This window comes from Cryptomeria japonica, chromosome 11 (assembly GCF_030272615.1).
Source record: "Cryptomeria japonica chromosome 11, Sugi_1.0, whole genome shotgun sequence".
Lineage (NCBI taxonomy): Eukaryota > Viridiplantae > Streptophyta > Pinopsida > Cupressales > Cupressaceae > Cryptomeria > Cryptomeria japonica.
In genome coordinates this window covers 283,597,963-283,624,788 of record NC_081415.1, presented here as the reverse complement: position 1 = coordinate 283,624,788, position 26,826 = coordinate 283,597,963, and the positions used below count along the sequence as shown (strand labels likewise).

The 26,826-nt window shown below is 36.6% G+C and overlaps 1 protein-coding gene across 1 annotated transcript in view; it reads left to right on the top strand.

Moving 5' to 3' along the window:
• LOC131051698 (uncharacterized) overlaps positions 1-14,600 on the top strand; it is a 29,973-nt gene extending 15,373 nt beyond the window's left edge. Inside the window, exons 2-3 of the mRNA XM_057986303.2 lie at positions 13,909-13,977; positions 14,217-14,600. Coding sequence (XP_057842286.1) covers positions 13,909-13,977; positions 14,217-14,381 — 234 coding nt within the window. The 3' untranslated portion in view covers positions 14,382-14,600. The remainder of the gene's footprint in view (positions 1-13,908; positions 13,978-14,216) is intronic.
• The last annotated feature ends 12,226 nt before the right edge of the window (positions 14,601-26,826 follow it).

Here is a 26,826-nt window from a genome sequence, read left to right as displayed (position 1 = left end):
AACTACATCCAATCTATGCTTGTGTGCTAGATGGATAATTGTAATAATGTAAAGACCCACTGGTGTATTACACTTTCTATGCTTGTGTGCTAGAACCATCCTATGCTTGTGTGCTAGGTGGAAGATGTAATTCTATGCTTGTGTGCTAGGTGGAAGATGTAATTCTATGCTTGTGTGCTAGATCCATTCTATGCTTGTGTGCTAGATGGAACTTAAAGGTTCAGATTATATATTCTCCTCCTCCCTAGTTAAGAGGGAGTGTTGATTGTAACTAGGCTTATATGGGTTCGGATTTCCTTAAGGCAACATCTGAACCCCCCCTTTAGGACCGGGTCCTATCCTAGGGTAACGTGACCCTTTCTCACTCACATTGCCACGCTATACAAAATACATGCCATTTAATTATTGGCGCCAAAACCAAGGAGGCCGACTTGCATTTCAAAGTGCAAAAGATACATATAAATAAATGACAAATTGTAAGTCATAACGAATCATCAAGTTAACACACAAAGGCGATTTAACTCTGCTGTGTGAATTCAAGGAAGAGTGCGAACTATTTCAGGTTGGTGCTAAATTGTATTTCAGATTGGTGCGAAATTGTCCAAGAGGACATAGTGATTTTTCATGCAAGGCTTTGAAGCATTCAAGGGACAGATCTGAGATCAGATTCAAGCTAAGTATTGTACTTATATTTAGAGGAGAATATATAATCTGACCTGTGGGTCTTTCATGCTGGGTTTTTCCTCCTTGGAGGTTTTCCCAGGGTATGCTTGTTTGTCTACTGTTTTATTTCTGATTTATGTTGGCTTATTAAATGCTGCAAATCTGATTACAATCTAGGGCATTATTAATCTAAGTTGATTTACTAAAATACTGCAAATCTGATTACAACCTAGGGCACAATCAATTATATAAGTCTGATTAATATACCTAGGGTTTAAAATTGTACTTGCAAATGCGCTCAGGGTAGTGGTGGAGCACTAAAAACACCTGAAGGAGGAAATTTCTTCTTCAAACAAATTCCTTCACCCTAGTGAAAGTGCACTCTAGGATAGTGCATGAGCGCCAAAACATGGTCTAGGAGGAAAGTACAAATTTCAAGGAATTCCTTCCCTTTAGTAGAAATGTGCTCAAGGGTGAAAGTGGGTGCTAAGTCAAGGCCAGGAAGGAAAATCCAACTTCGACAAAATTCCTCCATCATAGTTGAAAATGCGACCAAGGTTAGATGGTGGGCACAAATCCAAGGCCAAGGAGGAAAATGCAATTTTCAAGAAATTCCTTCCTCTATGCTCAAATGCGCTCCAAGAAGGTGCATGGGGGCTAAAATCTCACCAGGGAGGAATTTCCAATTTCTCAAAATTCCTCCTCCATGGCAAATTTGTGCCCAAGGATAGAGGTAGAGCGTGGAAAACATGACAAGGAGGATTTTTCATCCTCAACAAAAAACTTCCTTCTTTAGGGTAGAATTGCGCCCAAGTTGAAGAATTCGAGAAAACTGAAAATTTGGCTGTGTGAAAATTTCTCTTTCCAAAACTCCGGATAGGATAAAATTCCTTGGACATGAAAAAGTTATCAATTATCAGAAAAATATCTCTAGGACAAGGTATACACAAACATAAAAAAAATTTCCTTCAGGACAAAAATCTCTCTAGAAAGAATTTTCTCTCCAAAATTTCCAGACATTCAATAATTTAAGATTTTTGTAAAAGATGAGTTGGCAACATGAAAAGAGAATATTCCATATTAATGATGCGTAACAAGATTCTAGAAGTTTCCATTTTTTGAACTCAAGATGATGGCGGGGTCCACTTGCATGGTGAGTTGTCTAAGGAAACATGATGCATGATTGAAGAGAATTAATGCAACTGCTAATTTTATCCCCTCGCCAACTTAGTAGCTTAGTGGGTGACTTCTATTTAAACAACGATTTGGAATATATTCTTCACAACAATTTTTGGAGAAATTGGAAGCAAGAGAGGAGTGAAGAAAGTCAGAGCAAGAAGTTTTTATTTTCCAAAAGTTCTCATCTTTGGAGGTTTTTATTTATTTATTCCAAGTTTGGAATTGTCAGCCTGGAATGAATTCCTTGATGGATTTATAGAATTCTTTTATTAGGAATCTAATGTTAATTATTTTATTTTGCAGGAATGGCAGAATCCAGCAAGGCGGCGAATACCTTCCAGCAAGCACGAATCAAGAACGAGCAAAGAGGATTTCTCCCGGAGTCAAAGATCATTTCGAAATGGAGAGAAGATAGTGACACCAAACTAGGAACTTTTAGGCTGGGAGAATTCAGAAAAAGAGTATATGGAACAGCTGGACGCCGTCCGTCAGCCATTGCCACTAAGATAGTCAAAAGTGGGATTGTAGTAGCTGCCAACTTCCCTCGTGTCATCCAGTGCCCGGAGCTGATTATGGAATGTGCGAAGCATTACAACGCTGAAAGAAGGGGCGATTTTGGCACCTGATGGCAAACTCTTGGCCAACCTTACAGTTGAAGCAATTGGAGAAACTTTTGGGATTCTTGCATACCAGTCCATGACGTAGAAGAGCAAGGAAAGAGAAACACTGATTTATGATGCTGGTTTTGAAAGATGTGCTGGAGTAATCAATAAGGTGTGGATGCAAAGGCCGAAGCCTCATATTTCAAAGTTACCCAAGCAAATCACCAACATGGATTTCAAACAAGAATATGCTGATCTTGGGTTGATGATGAGTAGGGTTTTGGGATGTTCGCAGAGCTTCATGTTTGAGTCTTGGATGTTCTACTTTATTGGTGAAGTAATGGAAGGCCAAAGAGTGATAACATTGGGCAAAAATAATCAGCCACAACTTGGACCAGCAGCCGAGGAATTTAAGGCAATCTCATTCTTTCTATATGAGCTCGTATGCTATCTACCTGCTGGCTAGAATGGGCAAGTTCAACAGATTGCTATGCAAAGGACTATGGGATGCGGACCGGGACAGCTAAAAGTTCACGAGTGCTATCCATAGTTGCACTTGTATGATACTACTTTCAAGAAACAAGTGACACCCACAATGCACATCACTAGATCTTTGCGAGGCGGACTTCATACCAGGTTGTCATAGGAAGCAAGGAAGTGGTAAAGAAGTATGGAGCTTGGTACATCTAGAAATTCACTTACATCTGGGTCTAAGGATTCTCTGCCCAGCCATACAAACTGCCAAGATATCCAACGGACAAGATGGTGCTATTGGAGGTTACCAAATAGTTGACTGCTTATGATAAAAATTCAGAAGAAGAAGAAGTTAGGGCTTGAATTCCTAATTGTCATGGGAGACTCTTAGGAAATGTGTCTATCATTGGTAGCAGTAGAAAAGTTAGTAGATGAATTATTTTTCTACCACATCACATCCCATACATATGATAAAATTAGGATGGTTGTTGGCATTAGCCATAAGCATAAGTTTCAGTTGGAAGATCATTGGGCCAACACCAAAGATGACTTTGAAGCTAGGTGGAGGATGTTTTCGAGGTTGCCTCTCAAGTTGATAAGAATCTGTGAGGTTATACAAGTGCTAGAGCAAGTTGAAGATGGAAATACTGTCTAACCTGAGTATGAAAAGGAGAAGGATAGGCTTATTCAAGTGCCAAATTGGTCAGAGCTAGACGTTGATGATTTAGATGTCTTAAGTCGGCCAATCCTGAAATTCACCAAGCATTGGGTTGAACGACACATAGCAAAATTGAAAGGAAAGAATACCCGCCTAACCTACAATCTAATTGGAGACTTGGAATCCCATGACGAGGCAATTGAAGGATCATCTGGAGCACAGGCCAGGGAGGAAGAAATTCCACAGGAAAGAGTAGAACATAGGAAGGAGAAAAGCATTCATGGGAATTCATAGGCAAAGAAGAGAAAGGAAGCTCAATAGGAAGAGCCACAACAAAAGAGGCCAAGGATAGAAGAAGCACAATCACTTGCTAGCTCTTCTAGCATGCATGAAGTTGAGATGTTATAGAAGAAGTTACAGGAAACCAGCTATAGGGGGGTGACCATGATATTTCGTAAGCACATGATATTCTTAATGTTAGCACCTCCCATAGGTCTGTTCAGCAGAGGAGTCAAGGACAAGAACTTCCTCCGATTCCAAAACAACAAGATCAAGATTGTTTCATGGAAACAAACATTGGAGACTTAGGAACTTTTGAGGAAGTTTCACAAGAACAGGTACAATTAGGAGTGCAGGACCAACAAGTAGCCACTCCAGATTGGCTGAGGGAAAGAATGAGAAAGGAGCCGGAGGAAGAGATGGATCTTGCGCTGGAACTTGAAGAACTTCTAAACAGGATAGATAGGCCAACGGAGAAGAAAGCGACAAAGAAATTTTCCAAAGTTACAAGGGATGAGTCAGGATCTAGGACAATACACCTAGCTGTGCCCAGAGTTGACAAAGATAGGAATGAGAGTTTTCTTGATGAATATGAGATTATAGCGGTCAACTTAGGGCATGCCTCCAAGGCACAATTGGTAGAAGATTTTGATGAGTCATCCTTAGTAATGAAGGAGCAGATGAAAAGAATAGAAGAGAAGAACATGAAGTTGGAGAGAGAGAACAATGTTGATGTTTGTAGCTAGGTCGGATTTCTTCTAGGGCCGACCTAGCCTATGGGTGACTAATTGGCCTAATGGCCTTAGTCACATCAATGTGCAAAATCAATATGTAACTTGTGATATGAGCTGTCCCTAAATGGGCAATGTAACTTGTGAATTAAGCTGGCGATGTAACTTGTAATTGCAATTAGGGCCTACCCTATAATGGGTGCCAATTTAAGAGCATATTATTATTATTAGTTGTTCTCCTTGTGAGCCGACCTAGGATGTATTAGGAGGCAAAGGCAGCATCAAACACATCCATTCATTCACTCAAGCATCAGCGAATACCTTCTTCAGCAGAGCATATACAGATCAGCGAACTCATTTTCTTGGTCTGTGAGTTCAATTCTTAGTCAGCAATCTCATCAGGGAATATACTTCTTGGCAAGCAAATTCCTTTCTCTGCCAAGCGAACCATCAGACTGCAGATCAGATTCCTCTCCAGCATTTCAATCTGCACTTGTAAGTCAATTTGGACAGCATTGTGTCATCCTTTGGCAGTTTGATGCCCTAGTAGAATTCACACTATGTATACAACATATATGATGCTCTAACCTGCTTGTATGGCTTCAAGGAGTGAAGCGAAATTGTAAAGTGATTCTCAGATTTGATTAATATAATCAGAGATCTTAATTGCTGGGGTTTTCACCTCCAAGCGGGAGGTTTTCCCAGGGTATTGCTGTGTTTTGTGTGTTTATTGCATTATTTTCTGTTTGTTGCTATCAGTCTGATTTAAAAAATAACAAACTAAGCCTTGTGCAAATATGTGCAGTGCCTAAGGCATCCATTTAGAGAAGAAGATCAGTCCTTTGTTCCTCCCTCTTCTCTTCCGAAGGAATCCATTGATGGGATTGAAGAAATAAGGAGAAGGGCTCAATGCTCTAAGGAATGGGTAGAGTACGTCTTCACTTCAACAGGTAAATTTATTGAAGACTTGGCTCATTTCTATTGGAATTCCTTAACTATCCTGAATAGGCTAGAGACTGTGGACAATTCATGGGAAGATGTGCATATCTATCAGGATCTTACAATTCCATGGTTGAAAGCATTGATAGGGACTCCTAGGCAAATATTGATTGATGGGAAGGTCATCAAAGAAAATGAGATATATGATTTCCCTTGATGGTTTTATGCAATCAGCACCATAAAGGAATCCTTTGAGAGGTTCAACAAAGAATCAACATCATTGAGGGAATCAGTCAGAAAGGTTTAGGAAGAAATCCTCAACGCAGTAAAAGCATTGTTTGCAAGAAGGATGATTGATGAGGAGCTGACAATGGACCGCATGAAGGATAGGTTGCATGAATTCTTCTTTGTAGTATCCTTCTCAAAGGAACATTGGGAAAATGTTTCCTTGTTTTCTAGCACAATGTGTAGGATTCAAGAAGCGGCATCAAGATGGGAGAAGTTTTTCTCCAAGTGTGAAGAGGACACTTCAATGCGGGAATTCAAATTGGAGATTGTGCCAAGTGTCCCCGTAGGAGAGCTGGAAGCCATCGTGAGTAGATTTGTCACATTCACCATCAATGAAAGAGATAATGTTTGTCCAATTTTAGATGAGAATCTATTGATTGCATGACGACATGATGGGTCATTTATTGTTGATGGACGTTTTTGACAAGGTGGTGGTTCATTCAATGAATAACGACTGCCATGTTGAGGATATAGTGGGTCATTAATGCATGGTGGGTGATTTGAAATGTAATGGGCATTCAATGCATCATGGACACCCGTTTTGGGAACAAAGGGTGATTAATGTGTAGTGGGCGAGATTCCCAATTAATTGCTCTCCCCACTACTTGGCATCATATTTTGGCATCATATTTTGGGAATCTTTAGTCAAACCGTAATTAGGGTTTTGCATGGTGAATCTTAGCCATTGATTGGAATGTAATCTAGGCCGTCTATTTTCTTTTTGGAGGCCTATAAAAGGGGTTCACCCCTTATTTTGTAAGGGAGGGAGAATTGTGTGAGATTGTTGCTATAAGTTTATGAGATAATAATAGTGATACATCGGCTTTTGGTGTTCACTTGAGTTATTTTAAAACCTGCATAGTTTCATCTTAGATTAGATTTGCTTCAAGTACTTCGATGAATGAAATAGATTGCATTACTTTGTGGTGAGATCACTTGCTCATACCTTTTGCCGATAGATGACTATCTGCAATGTAAGGTTGCACTAAGCTTTTGTATGCGTGTTCTTAATTTGGATTGTCAAATGAGCATTGTTCATGATGGTGTTCATGTATGATTTAAAATCTTATAAACACAACCTTTGAAGATTGCACCCTCTTTATGTAGTTGTCTGAAAGTGGCGAAGTAAAGTGTGGTCGATCTTGCATAAGTCTTGTTGCCTGTTGAGTTCCTAGATTTAGATTAGAAACTTTCTAAACCCTTCTTATTTACTCTACATATCTTATTGAAAAGTTCCAAAAAAGAGCTATCCATTGCTATATCATCTGCGAAGCCTCCTTGAAGTTTTAAATTTGTTTTAAGTCTCCTTCACTGCACGTAAGTCCCCTTGGATTACCAGCAACATTAAACCAAACAAGCCTATATCCATCGTAAAGTCGCAAGTACGTAGTTGGAACCTTGGAATCACTGTATGATCTTCCTACAATCTTAGCATACATGGGATTTTGATCAAGAGAGGATAGATTGACTGTTGGGAAACGTTATTTTGTGTTGGTGTGGTCATAAAACACCCGTCAATAGGTTCCCATTTGCAATGGGGAGATGTGTGAAAATGTCACAACACGATGCCTTAAAATGAACCCAAAAATCTTGTTTCATACTTCCTTTTTGGATTGAACCCAAGAGCCCAATTTGCAATGCCCAAAATTGAAATCAATTTAATTTGTATTTTATATATATTATATATGTTTCTTTTTAATTTTTGTCTTATTTCATTATTAATATATCTATATTTATTATATATTTTATTAAAATAATACTACTTTGGGCAAAGGGACATCAATCATTCCCTCTCAATTTTGCTTTCCCACAAGCAACTGCAAACCCATATGATCAAGTATCACTGTGCCAATGTGATGAATCATGCTGAATTGCCCATATGGTTTGGATCTTGTGCCTATCAGTTGATGCAACTCTTGCCAAAAAGTGCTATGATGTCTGCATTTACCTTTATCCACTACATCTCGATGCAATCCCTTAGGGAAAATCATGATGAGATCCCCGATTGTGTCTTTCCTTTGTGAATTAGGCAAAAATTGCAACCACCCTGCAATATGATCCTCTTTGATTTAATAATGGATGATGCTCTTTCTCCAGTGCTTGAAGATCCTCAATCTCCCTTTTAGCCAAGCATTCACTACTGTGCATTTGTTGCTCTACTCCGATGCCATTGGAGATCAAAATTTCTGTAGGTTGTTTCTTCCAATTTAAGAAAAGACAAGTTACAGCCCATTGTGACTGCACTAAGACTGACAGTGACATGTTATCTGTGGTATCCACATCACCATTTTCATGTGCATACCAGACAAATAGATTATTGCAACCTTTATGGTTATTTTCTGGTCTAGTTGCAAACTTATTTACAGGTTTGAGTGAATCTATATTTTCTATGGTACTGTTCCATGGTGAAATTCTGCCATGTAACACCTGCATTGACTCTTCCCTCGAGTTTTCTTGCTGAATCATACCCCTTTTCTTCTCAACAGCTTCAAACATTTTGACAACATTCTCACTACTGCATGTGCATGGGTAGTTGTGTGTTTTATTGAAAATCTGGTTAATATTTACTCTTTTATTATTTGAAGCTTCAACATTCTTTTGGATGTCATTTTATCAGATCTGCATTGGTTGTCTGAAGTATTATCCATAAGATTCAGATTTTCCATAATTAACTTTTCCTGCTTTCTATGTTTCTCATTAGGGTTTTCTACGAAACTAGAATGAGAAGTATTAGTGACATAGTTCCATTTGGCAGACATTGTCATGGATACCTCAACTTCTTCTGCTTGCTTTGTTAAAACTGGATGGAAATTTCCTCTCACAAAGTGGATATAACTGCAATTATATCTTCTTAACTTAATCAAGGTCTGGACTTCTTTGAAGTCATCATTTGCACTAACTTCCTCCTTCTTTTCATGCTGAGGTTTTAATATTTGATGACAGAATCTTATCCTACCCTGGCTCCTTTGTATTCGATAGAACAAAAATTATATTAGATCTGCTGAGGAGTGGGCCACGAAGGTTGGTATTCATGTTATCAAAATTGTCAATGCAACAAAAGCCACCATCAGCCAAAGCAAGTACTCTTGCCTCTAGAGTCCACTCACCTCCATCCTTGAGTGCAGTAACTGTGATACCTGGATCCCCATCACCAACAAGTGGAACTCTTGCATCAACATTCTCTCAAATTGCTTAATAGCTTCTTTTAAGATGCTGACCACTGACTGGAGCCCGTTGGTTCTCCTTATATAGTTAACAAGTAAAATTAGATTAAGGTCACATTGAACATCCTTTGAGACAAGACACCATCTTTCAAAAAGATGACCTATTACAGTAATGTCATTTTCTTAAAAAATGATTCCAAATTCTTAAGCAATGGATCACACTTTAGTTATTTCAAGGATAAGTTGATGAGTCATCTAGCTCAGGAAATTCCCTTGATAACTCAAATGAAGATTGTCCACTCAATGTATTTGCACCAAGGAATTCTGCTGTGTCAAAGTGAACTAAATCTTCCTCAGCACTTGATTCCAAAATATTTTTATTGCTTTCATTGTGTGGCCCTCTTTGTGTCTTGTTTTGCGTTTTCCACCTTCAATGTCCAAGGCTGCAAAGAGCTTCATGTTACTTCTTTTCCTCCAACCTTGTTGTTTTGATAGTTGTATTGTCATTTTAGACCTTGAAGAGCATCCATCATCCTCCCATGCATTCTCTCTTAAAAGGAGTTTACGTTATTTCTCTCAGTATCAGCATTAGTTTCTATCTCACATTAATGTTGCCTTCCATCCTGATGATATAATTTGTTTTTGACTTCACACCTTTCTTCTTATTGTTTCTGAACAGGTGATATACTTCCATTAACCAGTTCACTCTCATCACAGTCCACGTGAACATGCTCTGAATCTAAAGGCAGTACAAATTTCACATCAAAGTGCTTGTGACAGTCTTTGTGACAGTCTTTATTGCTGTTCAATTGAATGAATGATTCACCATCATTTGTAGTTCCACTAACTATCCCTTCTCCAGCACTCAGACTCATAAAAATCCTTTTCAACAACTAGAAAAGACTTATCCTCTTGTTCAAATTCACCATTCTTTTCTGCCTGTAATTGTCTGAACCTTTCAATCAGGCATATGCTTTTTCTCTGAGGTGATCTCAGCAGTTGTTGTAGGACTGAAAACTCACAGTTCATAATGCCTAAATAATCCCCGATCCTATCTTTAAAGAGGCCTTCTGTTAACCCATTTCTCAATACTTCTATTGAAGTTGCTATTTCTTGAGACTCTGGCAGGGCTAACAAATTAGTCAATCTTCTAGGAAATGACTATTTGTAGCACAGTCTATCTCCATACATGCTTGTCGATCTTCTTTTGTCTTTGCGCATAGATGTAATATCTTTGTTCTAGTAAAAATATAGACTGTCCTCTCATTTAATTTACTTGCTTTAATTGAAAATGCATTTCGGGTTACTCCACGTTAATTACATCCTAGTTGCCAAACTTTCAGCATCAGTAAATATAAAGCACTGAGCTAACAGATTCCATTGAAAGGATAGGCTGAGTCCTCTTTCAATGTTGCAAGGGATAAGGGTCCAGATTCAAGCTTCTGAATATACCTCATCAAAGATAAATGATCTCCCCCATCCCATATCAAAATGTATATGCAGTTTTGGACCAAAGCATTTTTGTACCCTCTACATTTTCCATATAAAGATGTTTTCATGATAGCGAAACTGAAATAGATCTGTGCTATCACTCCCATACCTTGAGCTGAAATGATAAGGTGATCAGAGTACCTACCTTCTTTTGGGCTGGATACTTTTGAGAGACTCACTCCAACATTATCATCCTTGTGAATAAGAATTTCAGAATTAGAGTTGACTAAGACATCCTCCTCAGTTGCATGCTTCTCAACATGATGACTTCGAAAATGTATTGCTTGCTGCAATGGCTCTCCTTTTGGTAGATTGATAGGTAGTTTGTAGACTGGAATGTCTGTTTCTATCTTAGCCTCTTCATGTTCAACAAGCAACGCGTGTTCAACCTTGACTTCATCAATAGTTTACTCTTGTTTTGACTGTTCTTCTAGATTCTTGGACTCATGCTCATTAATCTCCTCTGTAGCAACTTCTTTTTGTTTTGATTCTAACCTTTTTTCTTTCTTCACCAACTCCATTCTTCCTCTTCTTCGTCTCCTCTTCATCTCTAATTCATATAACTGATTGAAAGATAAATCATTACAAATTTCTTGACTTCGAGCATTATGTTCTTCATGATACTTTGCCATGTCATCTTCTGGGCGAAGTGTTAATTGTTGTTCCTCCTCAAATGGATCTTCTTCCCTTCACAAAAATTTGGTGGAATGTCTTCGTAGGAGGGTTGATTGAAACCCTATCATTAGCTGAGTTACTTCTTTTGTCATGCCCTCACCATGAGATCGCTGCCACCTTTACAAATCAGATCACAGCCTTGATAACAATAAACTTTCATTAACAGCTGTGTTTTATACCTTGCTTCTAACAAGCAATGTCTTCCTGTGTATGTTCTTACATCTGTAAAGCAAATGGATGCCAAGGAGTTGATGTTTTATCATTTTGTTTGTGAATGCAGTTTGGTTCAATTGGACTTTTTCTAAGGAATAGTGTCAATGCTGATCAAAAAGTTATCTTAGCAAAGAATCACAAGATTTGTGAGCTTCATGGAACGAGTCTCCTCAATTCTTGTGCCAATGATCTGCAAGCACATGGAGAGAATTCCAGCTGCTGAGTGCTATCAATCTAGCTTAGCAGAATGAGTCTCCTCAATTCTTGTGCCAATGAAGTAGAATCACATGGAGCAAATCCCTGTAGTTGAGTGCTATTGATTTAGCTTGGTGGAATGAGTCTCCTCAGTTCTTGTGCCAATGAACTGGAATCACATGGAGCAAATTCCTGTGGATGAGTGCTATCAATTTACTACCTAGATTTCTCTCTTTTAAACTCCACCTGAGAGGGCTTGACGTTAGTCATAACAAGTTAATGGAAAACCTTATATGGGAAGACTGCTTATGTCTCAGATTGAATGAAATCACGTCATTTGTCACAGTTTTTCCTCACATTTGTTAAAATAATGTATTGTTTCTTTAATGGTCATCTAGTTGTCTAGTTTGCTTAGGTAGTTTCTATTTCTGGTTTTAGTTCACAATTGTTTCTTTTAGAAACATCGTCTTTGTAAATCTATTTAAGGAGACTTCGTCTCCATTATTTAATACAACTTCGAATATTTTAATAATAACATTTTCCTGGTTGTTTCCTTTTTCAATTGTTGAGTAACTTTATAGTATCTTAGATCAGATCTTTATTCTGTTTTACCCCTTTTTTCCAGAAGCCTTAGGTGATAGGTAACCTGTACTATGATTAATTCAGTTTCGTTGCCCTAAAATGAGAGGCTGCACACCATGTAAAATACATGTGTTATGTGCATATATTTAGAGGGCCCAAAGCTGGGTATTGCGAAGGATCTTTTTTCCATGAACTGTTCTTTTTTCAGTCTTGTTTTCAACATTCCTCTGAGATTCAGGTTAAACTTGTACTCACTCTTGAAATGCCTTAGATGTGTCCTTGAGGATGTGTCTTAGAGTGAATGAAATTATGTCACTTTGTCACAATTTTTCCTCACGTTGTCCTGGATGTTTTTCTTTTTCAATTGTTGAGTGACTTTATAGTATCTTAGACCAGATATTTATTCTTTTTTACTCCTTTTTTCCCCAAGCCTTATGTGATAGGTAACCCGTACTATGGTTAATTCAGTTTCATTGCCCTAAAATGAGAGGGTGGACACCATGTAAATACATGTGCTATGTGCATTTATTCAGAGGGCCCAAAACTAAGTGTTGCAAAGGATCTTTTTTCCATGAATTGTTCAAATTTTTTAGTCTTGATTTTGACATTAATCCGAGATGCAGCAGAGAAAACTGGTACTCTTGAGGATGAAAAACTCATTTGAATGCATATATTATCTGAATTGGAGTCGATATCTCAGTTCAGAGCTGATTTTTATCCTTTGCAGTTAAAGTGTGATATATTCTAAATTCAACCTTTCTCTATCTACAGATTTGGTGAGTTCTAATATGAGACAATTCGACATTTAGGTGAGTGTTTATAGTTGTTGGCCAAGTCAACATGAATCATTACTTAATGGTTGTGTTTGCTGTGTCCAAGGTTTTATTTAGGGAGGAATATAAAGTTCTGCTTATTTGTGTGTGTTCTATTATGCTTGTCAAAGGATAAGGACATTTGTGTCATAAAAATGTTAAAACAGGTACAAATATCTTGTCGTAGATATCATATTGAAAGTGTTAAGATAGTCTTGACATGTGTAGTTGGAAATTCCGAAAAAGCAGCAAGGTAGTTACAAAGCATCCTTAGATGCAGTTACTAGAATCTGCTGCCCTACATGGGGGAAAATAAAGTTATAAACAAATTTTGGTGAGTATGGTGTTGTTTGCAAGTTTTACATCGAGTCTGGGAAGGTTGGCTTTGACCAAGTGGAGCATCATACTGTCCCTGCATATCTTCCAGGCATGACTGTGTACATATTTTCTTGAGAAAGTATTGCTTTACTATATATTGTTTGACAATAATTTTTAACTATAAGGTCTTGTTCTTGTTTTTATATTTTCTTTCTTGGCTTCAAAAAAATAGAGTACGTGAATTTTTCAGGATTCAAAAGGTAAAGGAACAGATTCATATTTCTGTTCGAGTTTTTCGTTTTCTGCTAAAATATATCTGTAATTTATTGTTTTTCAAAATTAACAGCATAACAGTGTTGGCCAAGGATGTCTAAATTGTTAATATGATTTCATGTTCATTTATCATGAAGGTAGCGTTTCTCTGCTGAGATCCAGATAATCATGTTTAAACTTCTTTTTGCAATTGACTTCTTGAATCTTATAGTTAACTGTATGTCATTTGCTATAAACATGACAAAATTGAAGTTGTATTCAATTCCCCTGTAACAGTTCTTTCCAATCCCATCTTGATCTCATATTATACCTACTTGGACTACGAGAAATGTTGAGTTGATGAATTTAATGAAATTTATGGCTTGCATGCAGAATAATTATAAGGATTTGAATGTGGCATTGATGAATTCAGATCATTCGTGGACAAGTTTGACTCAGAAGGTAGTGGCCTTAGTGTTTTCTTTCCTGTGCTTGTTTCTAGTTTGTTAGTTCTGCAGTGTATCATATGGAGTACTTTTTAGTTTTTAATGGTACGGATACTTGTTAAATGGCTTCATCAATGGTTTCAGTTAGGGTAGAGATGGTGATCATCACCTTACTCAACTATTTACAGAATGATAAGCAACGGTTGTATATTTCAGTTGCTTTAACTGTCCATTCAAGTGTCTTGATCTTTGCAGGTATGTACAGCACTGAAAATAGCAGATAAGCTCGTTCAAACATCTCATGTTGAACTAGAACAACTTTTGGAGAAGGTACACACCCTAGAAAACATACTAAAAAGGGGGGAAGCAGCTTGTAATAATTTCAAACTCACGGAGGTGAAACAGAATGCTCCATCTTAGAAATTGAATTATGTTTTCTGAAGAAGATCAAGATTATGATGTGCTACTATTTTCCACAACGTTGTTAAGAACATGGGTGAAGCAGATCACTAGCAGTAGAAATACCAATTATCATGAAGCATAAATTTCTGAAAATAGAGAAGACGAACTCTTATGTACGTGATTTTGTACTAATAGCAATTGTGAGTAAAAGATATTTTTGTTTGGTATTGTGTATTATATGCTTTTCTATAATTTTCCCACGAGCAAGGAAAATTACACATAACTTCTCTAACTAATGAATGAGCTAAATGCTTCAATTTAATAAGAAAGAATGCATACTAGATTGCGTGTACGCCAGTTAGTGCAAGCTTTATCATGCTTAATTTATATTGGTTGAGCTGTATGTATTGTTAGGTGTCATATTTCTTTTGAATTTGTACATGTATCAAGGAAGTATATTCATCCCAAAAACACTTTTTGAATTTTGGACTAGGGCTTACATTATGAAGATCAAACAAAAGTACCCATTAACGACAAGGTAGGTGTCATACATATATGGTATCATCAGAACTAATGGAGGAAAAAAAACAAGATTGTGAAACTTATATTATGGCATCGAATGTTTATAATATTTTGGGTTTCCAACAACAATGCTCATTAAGTTAATTTTCATTTTACAGTCTACTGAGTAGAGTTGGACGTTAAAAATCAAATTGGCCATGCAAAACATTTGGGTCATGTTTTAATAATATGATGGTAGAGTTGTAACACCGAGAGACATTTGTAGCGACAACAAGCTATCTGTGTCAATAAATGTTTTGTGGAATGTTGAGAAAAAAGGTGCTGCACACCTTGCATAAGATTATTTAATTGTATTATTTTATTTATTATGTGTGTGGTGCACATGGACGTGTATCACATAGAGATTTCATAGGAATATTCTCGGGGCCACTTTATCAAATATTTCACATTGATTCCAAATATGATTGCTGATGGAAATCAGATAAATAATTACTAATCTTATATTTCTTGTTAGGATGCTAAGAGATTATCTTGCTTATAGATAAAAACAAAATATAATAAGTTGAAAAAAAGTAAAAATGCTTATAGATCAAACAAACAAGAAAAAAACAAGATGAGGTTTATTTTTTCAATTAACCATTCTGAAACACGTGGTCAATAACTAACATCCTTCATGCAAACTATGAGCACACAATGTGCACATGATTGATTCCTTGAATTTCTTAATAATACCAAGCATATTCTTTATCAGTAAGCATACTAGCAATTTTTTTATAAAAACAAATTCAAGAGGTTCAGAAACAAAGAATACGTTCAAGCAACACAAATAAGAAAAAAACATGATAAGTTTTTTCATGTAGATATGCTGAAGCATGTGCCAAAAAATAATATCATTCATTAAAAATGTAAATATTCAATATGATAACTTGTACTCAATTTAAAATATTGTCCTGTCAAGCACGTGAAGTAGCTGATATGTGGAATCAAGCTCTGAAGTCCTATAGTCTGAAAACATGAGCAGGTAAGCCAATGGGCAAACTGTGCATCTGAAATGATTTCCTTTACTCAATTAATGTTGAAATTTAATTGAAGAAAACATGAGAGAATGTAGGTAAAGTTGGCCCACTTATGTTTATAAAAGATATAAGCATAAATTTCTGAAAATAGAGAAGATGAACACTTATGTACGTGATTTTGTACTAATAGCAATTGTGAGTTAAAGATACTCTTGTTTCGTATTGTGTATTATATGCTTCTCTATAATTTTTCCATGAGCAAGGAAAATTACACTAACTTTTCTAACTAATAACTTTTGTCAATGAGCTAAATGCTTCAATTTAATAAGAAAGAATGCATGGTAGATTGCGTGTACGCAAGTCAGTGCAAGCTTTATCATGCTTAATTTATATTGGTTGAGCTGTATATAATGTTAGGTGTCATATTTCTTTTGAATTTGTACATGTATCAAGGAAGTATATTCATCCCAAAAACACTCTTTGAATTTTGGACTAGGGCTTACATTATGAAGATCAAACAAAAGCTACCCATTAATGACAAGGTAGGTGTCATACATATATGGCATTATAAAAAATAATGGAAGGAAAAAAACAAGATTGTGAAACTTAGATTATGGCATCGAATGTTCATAATATTTTGGGTTTCCAACAACAAAGCTCATTTTACAGTCTACTGAGTAGAGTTGGATGTTAAAAAACAAATTGGCCATGCAAAACATCTGGGTCATGTTTAAATAATACGATTGTTGAGTTGTAACACCGAGAGGCATTTGTAGCGACAACAAGCTATTTGTGTGAATAAAATTTCTGTGGAATGTTGGGAAAAAAAGGTGGACTCTGCATAATATTATAAAATTGTATTATTTTATTTATTATGTGTGTGGTGCATATGGGCGTGTATTACATAGAGATTTCATAGGAATATTTTTGGAGCCACTTTATTTTGTATTGTAACATTGGGATATACTATAATGTAATTATTTAATATTGGAGAAAGTAATTTAATAAAGTGTAAACTTAGTAGCCAATAGTAAATGTGGGGTCAATGGCTAGGTAGCCTATAGTTTTAATACATGGTTTTGGTTAATACCACTTGGTGGTTCTGTGAGAGCTTGAATAGGAACAAACACAAGGTAGCTATTTAAGGTTAGCAGGTTAGCCAACTTAGCATTTGTGGAGGTTGGAAGCATGACATGGGATGTGTGGTTACATGCTTATTCACATGGAGTGCTTGTAGGTGGCTTGTGGTTCATTGGCTTTAATAGATGTATTGAAATGTTGCATTATTGAATGATACATGGTGGATGGATGCTTTTAGAGGCTAGGTTTTTCCCTCATGAGGGTTTTCTAGGGTATATCTTATGTCATCTTTGATGAAAATGTTGATTATTCTTTTGCATGTGGGTTTCGATCACTTATTTGCATTGATTTCTCATTTGGGTTATGCGAAAATTGTCTATATGAGGTTGCAAGTTTTATTTCATTTGGTAAGTTATAACCCTAGGTTGAGCAAGTCATGTGTTAGAGTTGAATCGATGGATTGTATGATAGAATGCAAACATAACAAGATATAAGAGTTTGTTGTAGGAGGTTCCACAAATGATCGCTTGGGCAAAAATGGATCTCCTAGTTGGATTCAAAGAGTGTAGGAGATGATTTTTTAAATAAAATATGCCTCCCTTTTGTGATGTTGGTTGAAGTTGCAAATTTTTTTGGTTGTATAGCTGTAAGACATGGAAAAAATGTCGTGTCAGAAAAAATAAAATCCCTATAGTTTTACGAAAAGTCGATGGCTTTTTTTTTAGATCTCCCATGCCCACGAATTCTGTATTGATAGTGTCGACTGTTGAATTTTTCCACTTTCAGATTAACAGTAAGTTCAAAATTTAGAAATTAATATCTACTTTCAGATTGTTTGCAGTTACTTAAGTAGTTACAGATTAGTAATAAACAATAAGTAGGCAAAATGAACAAACATAAGACAAAACAACATTACTCTGGGAAAACCTCCTAGGAGGAAAAACCCAACCAAAATAGATCCACAGATCTGATTATGAATTATTCACAAATAGGCAGATTACACACTTATCTGTTAGGCTGATAAGGATGAACAACAACAAGATCTAGATGTCTAGGTCAGTACACAAACAACCCTAGATCTTCCTTTCATACTTGCATCTGCACTCCACCGTCTGTGTACTGACGAACCCGCACCAAGGTGCACACCAATCTGCCCTACATACTTGCATTTGCACTCTCTGTGTACTAATTTGCACACCATCCTTTGTACTAAGGTCTACACTTCTTCACACTTGAGAAGCTCCAAGTGCACACACAGTTCACACCTTTAGAAGGATAATCTCGCACCCTCTTATGAGCAGAGATATTTCGCATTATACTTGTATGGTAAACTTGCCGTAGTGACTGAAGTTAATTCACTAAGTAGCAAGTATACTTCACCTACTAGCAGCAGATGTATTTCACCTTCAATCAGATTTCGCACCAAAATTGCAAAGGTAGTTCACATATGTGTTGATATAAAATTGAATAATGAAAGCATACAAATGAATCCTTATTTATATGTGGAAGGGGAAGTAATATTGGATCGACCCAATATTAGTTTTGGCGCCAACCTCTTTCTTTTTATTATTTTCTTTTTCCACGCTTCATGTTGCTGATATAGGGTCGGCCCTATAGGAGTGTGCACACGTTAAGTTTATGTGTTTGGCGTGTTGATGGAGAGAAGGGCCCAGCCCTATTTAGACTTTGAATGCACACGTTTCCTTATGATTGCCTAACGTGTTGAAGGTATGGACCCAACACCATTCGGATTCTAATTAGAATCTGATTACAATATTATTTTACTCCCTAAGTTAAAAATAAACAACATCGACAATGGTGGTACCATTGTCAGCATTGACCACTACCTCGCCAATGATGCCCTTGTCAATTTGGGCCAAGAGTGTTGGTTTTTCAACTTATTGTAGTCATTGGAAAGGTGACTCAAAGCTATACTCATTGGTGTAGTTGATTTTGACAGATTTTTCTATTTGGACAATGAAATGTTAGTTGGAAGTCATGGGTACTTTTATGGTTTTGAGAGGTCATAACTTGAGCAAACAAAGTTGAATTTTGGACTTCCAATAGTCGACGGAAAGCTCATTCAGAGCATGATACAGTGGATCAGTTTTGGAGTTGGTTTGATATGTTTTTTTTGTTGTTTTATTGATCTAAACTATTTATGAGTTCTTTTGATTATGATGGCATTGTGAGTTTGTGATATGATTAGTCTTGGAGATTTAAAATTTATTTCATTGTATATTTAGTATGTGTCTTAGATAACTCTCATGCTAATGTGGTTATTAGTACTTCTTTGGATTTGTATGCTGCATTGTTGGGTCTACAAGCTGCGTAGTGTTGTAGGCGGTCTATACTTACATGTTGCATTTATGACTTGGATGTGGGTTGTCTATGCCCATAGACCTTGGACTAGAAGTGTTGGATTTTTGACTTATTATAGTTGTTGGATTGGTGACTTGGAGCACTATACAGTGGTGTGATTGATTTTACTAGATTTTATTATTTGGACAGTGAAATGTTAGTTGGAAATTAGGGTTATCTTTATGGTTTTGAAAGGTCATAGCTTGAGCAAACAAAGTTGAATCTTGAACTTCCAATAGTTGACAAAAAGCTCATTTAGAGTATGATACAATGGATTAGGTTTGGAACTGATTTTATATGATTTACTTGCTATTTTACTGATTAAAATTGTTTATGAGTTCTTTAGACCATGGTGACATTGTGAGTTAATGACATGATTAATCTTGGAGATTTGAAGTTTATTGCATTGTATACTTTGTATGTGTCTCATATTACTCTCATGTTGACATGGTTATTAGTATTTGGTTTGGATTTGATGTTGCATTGTTGTGTCTACAAGTTGTACAATGTTGTAGGTGGTCTATACTTACATTTTGCTTTAACGACTTGGATGTGGGTTGTCTATGCCCATAAACCTTTAATTGTTTATGCATATTTAGATTGGTGGCTTGGTTTATTCACTTGGTTTGCTAATTTTGTTGTCATGTTAAAGAGGAGATCGTGTTACTAGGTATAATCATGATGAATTATGTTGTTGACTATGTTATGCTTACAAGTTGGACAAATTGGGAGTTAGATGCTTGTTTTAGTGGCGGTGATCATAGTGTTATGAGATGTTCCTTGTGTTTAGGGACTTTGACACGACATGATTGGATTTGTAGGTGCTTTGATTGGCGATGTTTATTGGATTTTTGATTATGGTGGTGTATCTTTTCTTGTTTGAGGATCATGCTTTTACTTAACTTTTGGGAGCTTATGATGTGCACTTTGAGTTCTTTGATTGTGTGAAGGCCTTGTTGATTCTCATGTAGAGGATGGTTTTATCATGATGTCAGGAATAACTTTTTATACACTTCTAGTGGGAGCTAGTGATAGTGATGACAATTTATTACTATCTTCTTAGTTTGGAGATCTTGGTTTCACTTGATGTTATTGACACTTTCAGTTATGTGTGTGTAGACCTGGATAATCTTCATTTAGGAGATGATTATCACAATGCTATGGAGAGTTCAGTATCACGGTTTAGTGGGAGCTTGTGGCAATGATATGTATTTATCATTGGATGGTGGATGCTTTTCTTTAGTATGTAGATGTTTGGAGGAGTCTTTAGTTCCTGTTGCTGCAAAAGGTTCTTCCACATTTGTAAGTGCATTGGTAGGAGATGGCGATCTTCATGATATTTGGATATGGTTGACATCTTGGAGCCATGGATCACTTTTGGAGTCTTTGGTTGAGGTGTAGTATATTCTTTCATTTGACATGTTATCCTTTTTTGATAGGATAATTGCTTTTATGTCATGGTTTATTCTTGATGTACATTTAGAGTTTTGGCATGATATAGTTATTTGATATGTTTATATGAAGCATATTATCTCTTAGGAGGAGGTGGTTAGATCATGTTGTCATGTTTATGTTCTAATTCTACTGTTGGAGCTTTGACATTGGTCTTGGTAGTTCTCATTTTATGGAGTATATGATCATTTTCTTGGTTACTTCATGATGGTGATTTGTTGCATTTGGAGTTTGACATGGATTGATTGGTTACAGGTACTCATGGATACATGGAGATGTATATGATGATGGTATTCTCTTGTGATTAGAGATACGTGTTGAGATAGTTGATGGTTTTAATAAGAAGACCGAGGAGAATTCACTTGGTATGGACTTGAGAGGAGATTGTTCTTAGTGTGAGTCATGACGACTTGGATAGATTGATGAGCATTTTCATTCCCACTTTTGGTCTACTCGGTGGTTTACTAATTGAGAGGTATTGCCCATTGTTCCTTTTAGGTGAATTATGTTTATGTTTATCTTTCATAGATATCGATCTTGAGATATGGATAGATGGTTAGTTTTGGGCTTGAGAGATGTTTGGCACTGCTTATCTCTTTGTGCATTTGAGTTGTTATTATGATGGGATTCATTGATGTTGAGTTTAGGAGATGGTTTATTGGGCTTATTCCCTAGGATTGAGAATGGTATTGGTTTGATCTTCTTGGTTATGAGAGACTTACATCCATATTGATTACACGATATATATGTTTGTTTGGTCTTAGAGGTTGGATGAGTTTTGGTGTTGATTTCATTTGGTGTTTTATGGAGGAGATCATACTTGACACAATTGGCCTTTAGAGGTGTATGTAGAAGGACATGCTACGGGTTTTGATTTGTAGTTACTCTCTTTGGTCTTGGTTATCTTCCTAGATGTTCAATTTCACATTACATTGACTTTGAGATTTGGCTGGAGCTGTGTGATCACTAGCTTGTGTTTATGTATTGTCATGTAGGAGATGACATGAAATTTATTTTTATCTCTTTTGTGGAGAGCATGAGAGAGAATTTGAGACCTATGGTGAGAGTTATAATTGCAGGTTGTTGGTTTACAGGCTATGCATATTATTATGGTTGTTCCTCAATGCTACATGGTTATGGTTAGACTTTGTATATGGTGTTGTTAGTAGATTCATTTTAAAATTTGACATTACCTATACAATGGGACTTTTTAGGTGTGTATATGATAGGTATTGCGCTTGGAGCTTATGATCGCATGTTATGGGTTGTATATGTTGATGACATGATATTCACTTGATATGTTCAGTTTACCTTGGAGGTATGGATAGTTGGATGTGTTAGCACTTGTTGTCGGTGCCACTTCAGCCATGGTGATTGGTTTTTGATAGCTACCAATGCATATCGATACCTTTGGATTGAGTGTTTGTGTTTGGGATATCAGAATAGAACTTATGCTTCGTTTTGACAGATTATGTGGCTTTCTCTTCAGATGGCCTCTTATTTATGTGTAGTGGTAGTGGCATGGTGGAGGGTGAGAGCATTCATGCATGAGATGGTGGTCACTTTGTTTCTTGCTGTAGGTATCTTGATGGAGCACTTTGATTCTTTGATGGTATATGTGGCTAGAGGGATTGTTCCCTTGTTCATATTTTGATGTTACTTATTGCTCCTTATGGAATGTATACAAGTGGGAGAATGTTGGGAAATAAGACACCTTGCATAATGTTATGTTATTTTATTTATTTTGTGTGGTGCACATGGATGTGTATCATGCAGAGATTCCATAGAAATATTATCAGGGCCACTTTATGTTATGTAACATTGAGATTTATTATATTATAATTATTTAATATTGGTGAATCTAATTTAATAAAGTGTAAACTTAGTACCAATATTATATGTGAGGTCAATGGTTAGGCAACCCATGGTTTTAGCGCATGGTTTTGATGTAATATCACTTGGTGGTTTTGTGTCAACTTAACTCTATGAAAGCAACCACAAGGTAGTTGTTTAAGTTATTTGTAGAGTTTGGGAGCATGGCATGGGATGTGTGGTTACATGCTTGTTCACATGGAGTACTTCTAAATGACTTGTCATTCAAAGATTTCCATGGATGTATTGTAATACTGCATTGTTGAATAATACATGGTGGATTAATGGTTTTGGAGGCTGAGTTTTCCCTTCATGAGGGTTTTCCCAGGGCATATCTTGTGCCATTTTTGATGGGTATGTTGTCTATTCTTTTGCATGTGGATTCTAAGTACTTATTTGCATTGATTTCTCATTTGGATTATGTGAAAATTGTCTATATGAAGCAGCAAGTTTTTCTTTCATGGAATTTATTTTGACATTCATTTAATCGTTCCACACAAATGATTTCAAACTTTGTAATGATTGCAAGAAATTTTTTCTCTTTCATAAGTTAGTTCTCTTTCCTCAACAATTTTTAGTTGCTTTTATGAATTCATGTTCATTGGTAAAAGCATAGAGGCAGGCATAGCTTAAAGACCAAAAATTGCTCTGGTTTTGTAAGCTTTGGGAAAGAGGGAAGATGGCTGCCTGATTCCATGTTTTGCTAGTAAAAAATGCAAACCGGTGGTTGAGGTCATGTTTATTATTTTATTGTTTTAGTTGTATATTGTTTTTCTAATTTTTGATTGGTTGAAGGTTAGTGCGATGCTCGTATTAAAGGAAAAACATTTTGCATTAAGAGAACCATTGGTGGTTCATTTTTATAGAGGTTGCACATTGGGGTGTGTGGAGGATGATCTCAAGCATAGTTTGAAATGGAAAAGTCTTGGTGTTGGAAATAAGACACACCTGAACCGACAATGGATTGGTCCAAGAGGGGCCAGTAGCTCAGTGGTAGAGCACTCCAACAACGTATGGAAGGTCCTAGGTTCGAGTCCTAGCTGGTCCATGTCTCAACATGGTATCAGAGCCAAGTCCATCATCGGTTCGGGTGTGGCTTATTTCTAACACCAACACCCCCCCTAAAGCACATTAAAATTAAATTAAAGGGAGAAATAAATTGATGCTTATAAACGAATTGATGACTGAGACCAGATGCAGAGGGAGTCTGACATTTCAAAGGAGGACAAGAGGTTGATACAAGAACTTGAGCTTCAGAGGGAGCAGATGGTTCAGTCAACTTGTGACAATTTTGATCATAGTGATTGAGAGGGATTTTCACTATTGAAGGTGAAACACTTATGAGGTAAAACTTGATTCAATTGATTATTATACTAATGAAATCATTTAATGCCTTATGGGCCTTGTGTAAATCATAAGGAAGTGACGACTTCCAAATGATTTCCACTTGTATTTTTGAGGTTATTGGAAGGTGACGATCTTACAATAACTTGAGCTTGTGGATAGAATCGTCGACAGAGGCAATCCACATGAGAGCTTGTGGATAGAATCACCGACTGAGGCAATCCATGTAAGAGCTTGTGGATAGAATCGTCGAATGAGGCAATCCATGTGAGAGCTCATGGATAGAATCGCCGACTGAGGCAATCCACGTAAGAGCTTGTGGATAGAATCGCCGACTAAGGCAATCCATGTGAGAGCTCATGGATAGAATCACCGACTGAGGCAATCCATGTGAGAGCTCATGGATAGAATCACCGACTGAGGCAATCCACATAAGAGCTTGTAGATAGAATCGCCGACTGAGGCAATCCACGTGAGAGCTCATGGATAGAATCGCAGACTGAGGCAATCCACGTAAGAGCTTGTGGATAGAATCGCCAACTGAGGCAATCCACCTGAGAGCTCATGGATAGAATCACCGACTGAGGCAATCTACATAAGAGCTTGTGGATAGAATTACCGACGAAGGCAAATTCACACCTTGAGACTATGGTCCCCTGTGATGAGCATCATATGGTTGATGCAAATACTCCCAATATCATGAGATGATATTTTTGAGTTATGGTGAATATCATGTGCCTTGATATTCTTGTTTATACCATACTTCCTGATATCATAGTGAGATAATATTTTCTCTATTCCATAATTAATCTAGACTTAATGCATTTGCATTGATTTTATCTTCCCTAGCTAAGAGGGAGTGTTAATTATGTTTTGTGTAGCTATTGTGAGGGTCATAAGTGTTGACATGGGAGATCACTACACATTCTGTCTGATCATCCTCCCTAGCTAAGAGGGAGTGTTAATGATTGTAGGTTCAGTCGAATGATCATTTAGAATACATATAATATATGTTGATTAATAATAATATATTATTATGTTATATTATATTATTATTAATCATATAAAATTTAATATTCAATATTAATCTATTATATTATTCTAAATTAATAATTGATTGATGAAACATTATAATATTGATTAAATTATTATAATTAAAGGAGAGACATGCCCGTTCAAGGACATGCCTCTCCAAAGGAATATATATATAGTATAATGTTATTCAATTTGAGAACACATAGAATTCCAAGAATGCAAGTATCAAATTGAATCAGATATATACATTAAAATACATCCAATAAAACCTGGAAAAATCAACATGGTATCAGAGCCAGGTCCAAGCTAGGAGCCCCAAGCACACAAGAGGTGTGGCTTAAGGGGGGGTGTTGGTGTTGGAAATAAGCCACACCCGAACCGACGATGGACTGGTCCAAGAGGGGCTAGTAGCTCAGTGGTAGAGCACTCCACCAGCGTATGGAAGGTCCTAGGTTCGAGTCCTAGCTGGTCCATGGCTCAACAAAAAGGATTTATGGTATCCTAGATACTGAGTTTCTTGGTCATTATAAATGTGCCTTAGATAAGGAAGTGTGGTTTCTTGGTGTGAATTATTTTGTTGAAAAAATTCATGGATAATAATAGTATTATTGTTGAATCTTTAGAGAGTAGATTGATTGGTTGGTATGACTTTTTTTTGTATCTAATTTTAGATTTCAGGGTGGTTCTATTGATACCATAAATTATATGATTTATCAAGTCACCAAATCAACTAATAGATTAAACTAAAAGTCTAAAATCTAATTTTTCTAAACAAAAATTCCAATTTTCCTCATATAAAAAATAAAATTATTATCTGCCGTAGATATTTACCATTACCTTTCATTATCAAATGTTCATAAAATTTATTCTCGAATCCATCCTTTAGAAGAAATGAAAAAAAAGTGGTTGTAAATCTACCATGTTAGATTCTCAATTGAAGAAGGCAAGTTAAACATTCACATAGAGAAAGGCTTTATAAAGAGAGGAAAGCCATTTTGAATTTGCACAATAAGAAAGTATTATGTATTGTTCAGGGTGATAACTCAATGATGAACGAATAGTACCAAACCGATACTGAGAGGCGGGGGTGAATCATTACAAACAAAAATACAGTCCTAAACCGGTTTGACAACAGACACTCTAGATGACTGGCAAACAATGACACTGGTTTGAAACAGAGTGCAACTGGTAAAACCCAGAACAACTAAAACAATCATAAACCGGTTACTCACTTGGCTTTCCTCTTAGCTCAATACTATACTACCGTTCCATCCTCATGCATGAACAGGTAATCTATCATTAGATCTTCACAATCAACTAGTTCAACATGTTTTATTGACATACATAAAACACAGAACCATCATATGATTAATAGGCAATAACAAAGCATCACAAGATAAAAGCATCACACATGACACACATATTTTTCACGTGGAAACCCAACTAGGAAAAACCACGATGGGGATGAATACCCACAAGCTGCTTTTTGAACTCTTTAGAAGTCCACTCTATTAGGAGCCTTGTCCGGTTAAAGACATTACAATAGGTTCTGCTAGGAACCGATCATGTTAGGGATCACCTGGTTAGGGGATGGCTACAATACCTGGTTAAAGGTTAAACCTAGTTAGGGTTACCTTGTTAGAGGATTTCAAGAACTCAATAGCTAAAGGATCTCCAGAGCTCTATAGCTTCCTAACACTCATTAACTTCGAGTTACCCTGTTAAAGGATTTGTGTCAAGCCGGTTAAGGCTACCTTGTTAAGGGATTTCACAACTGTTGA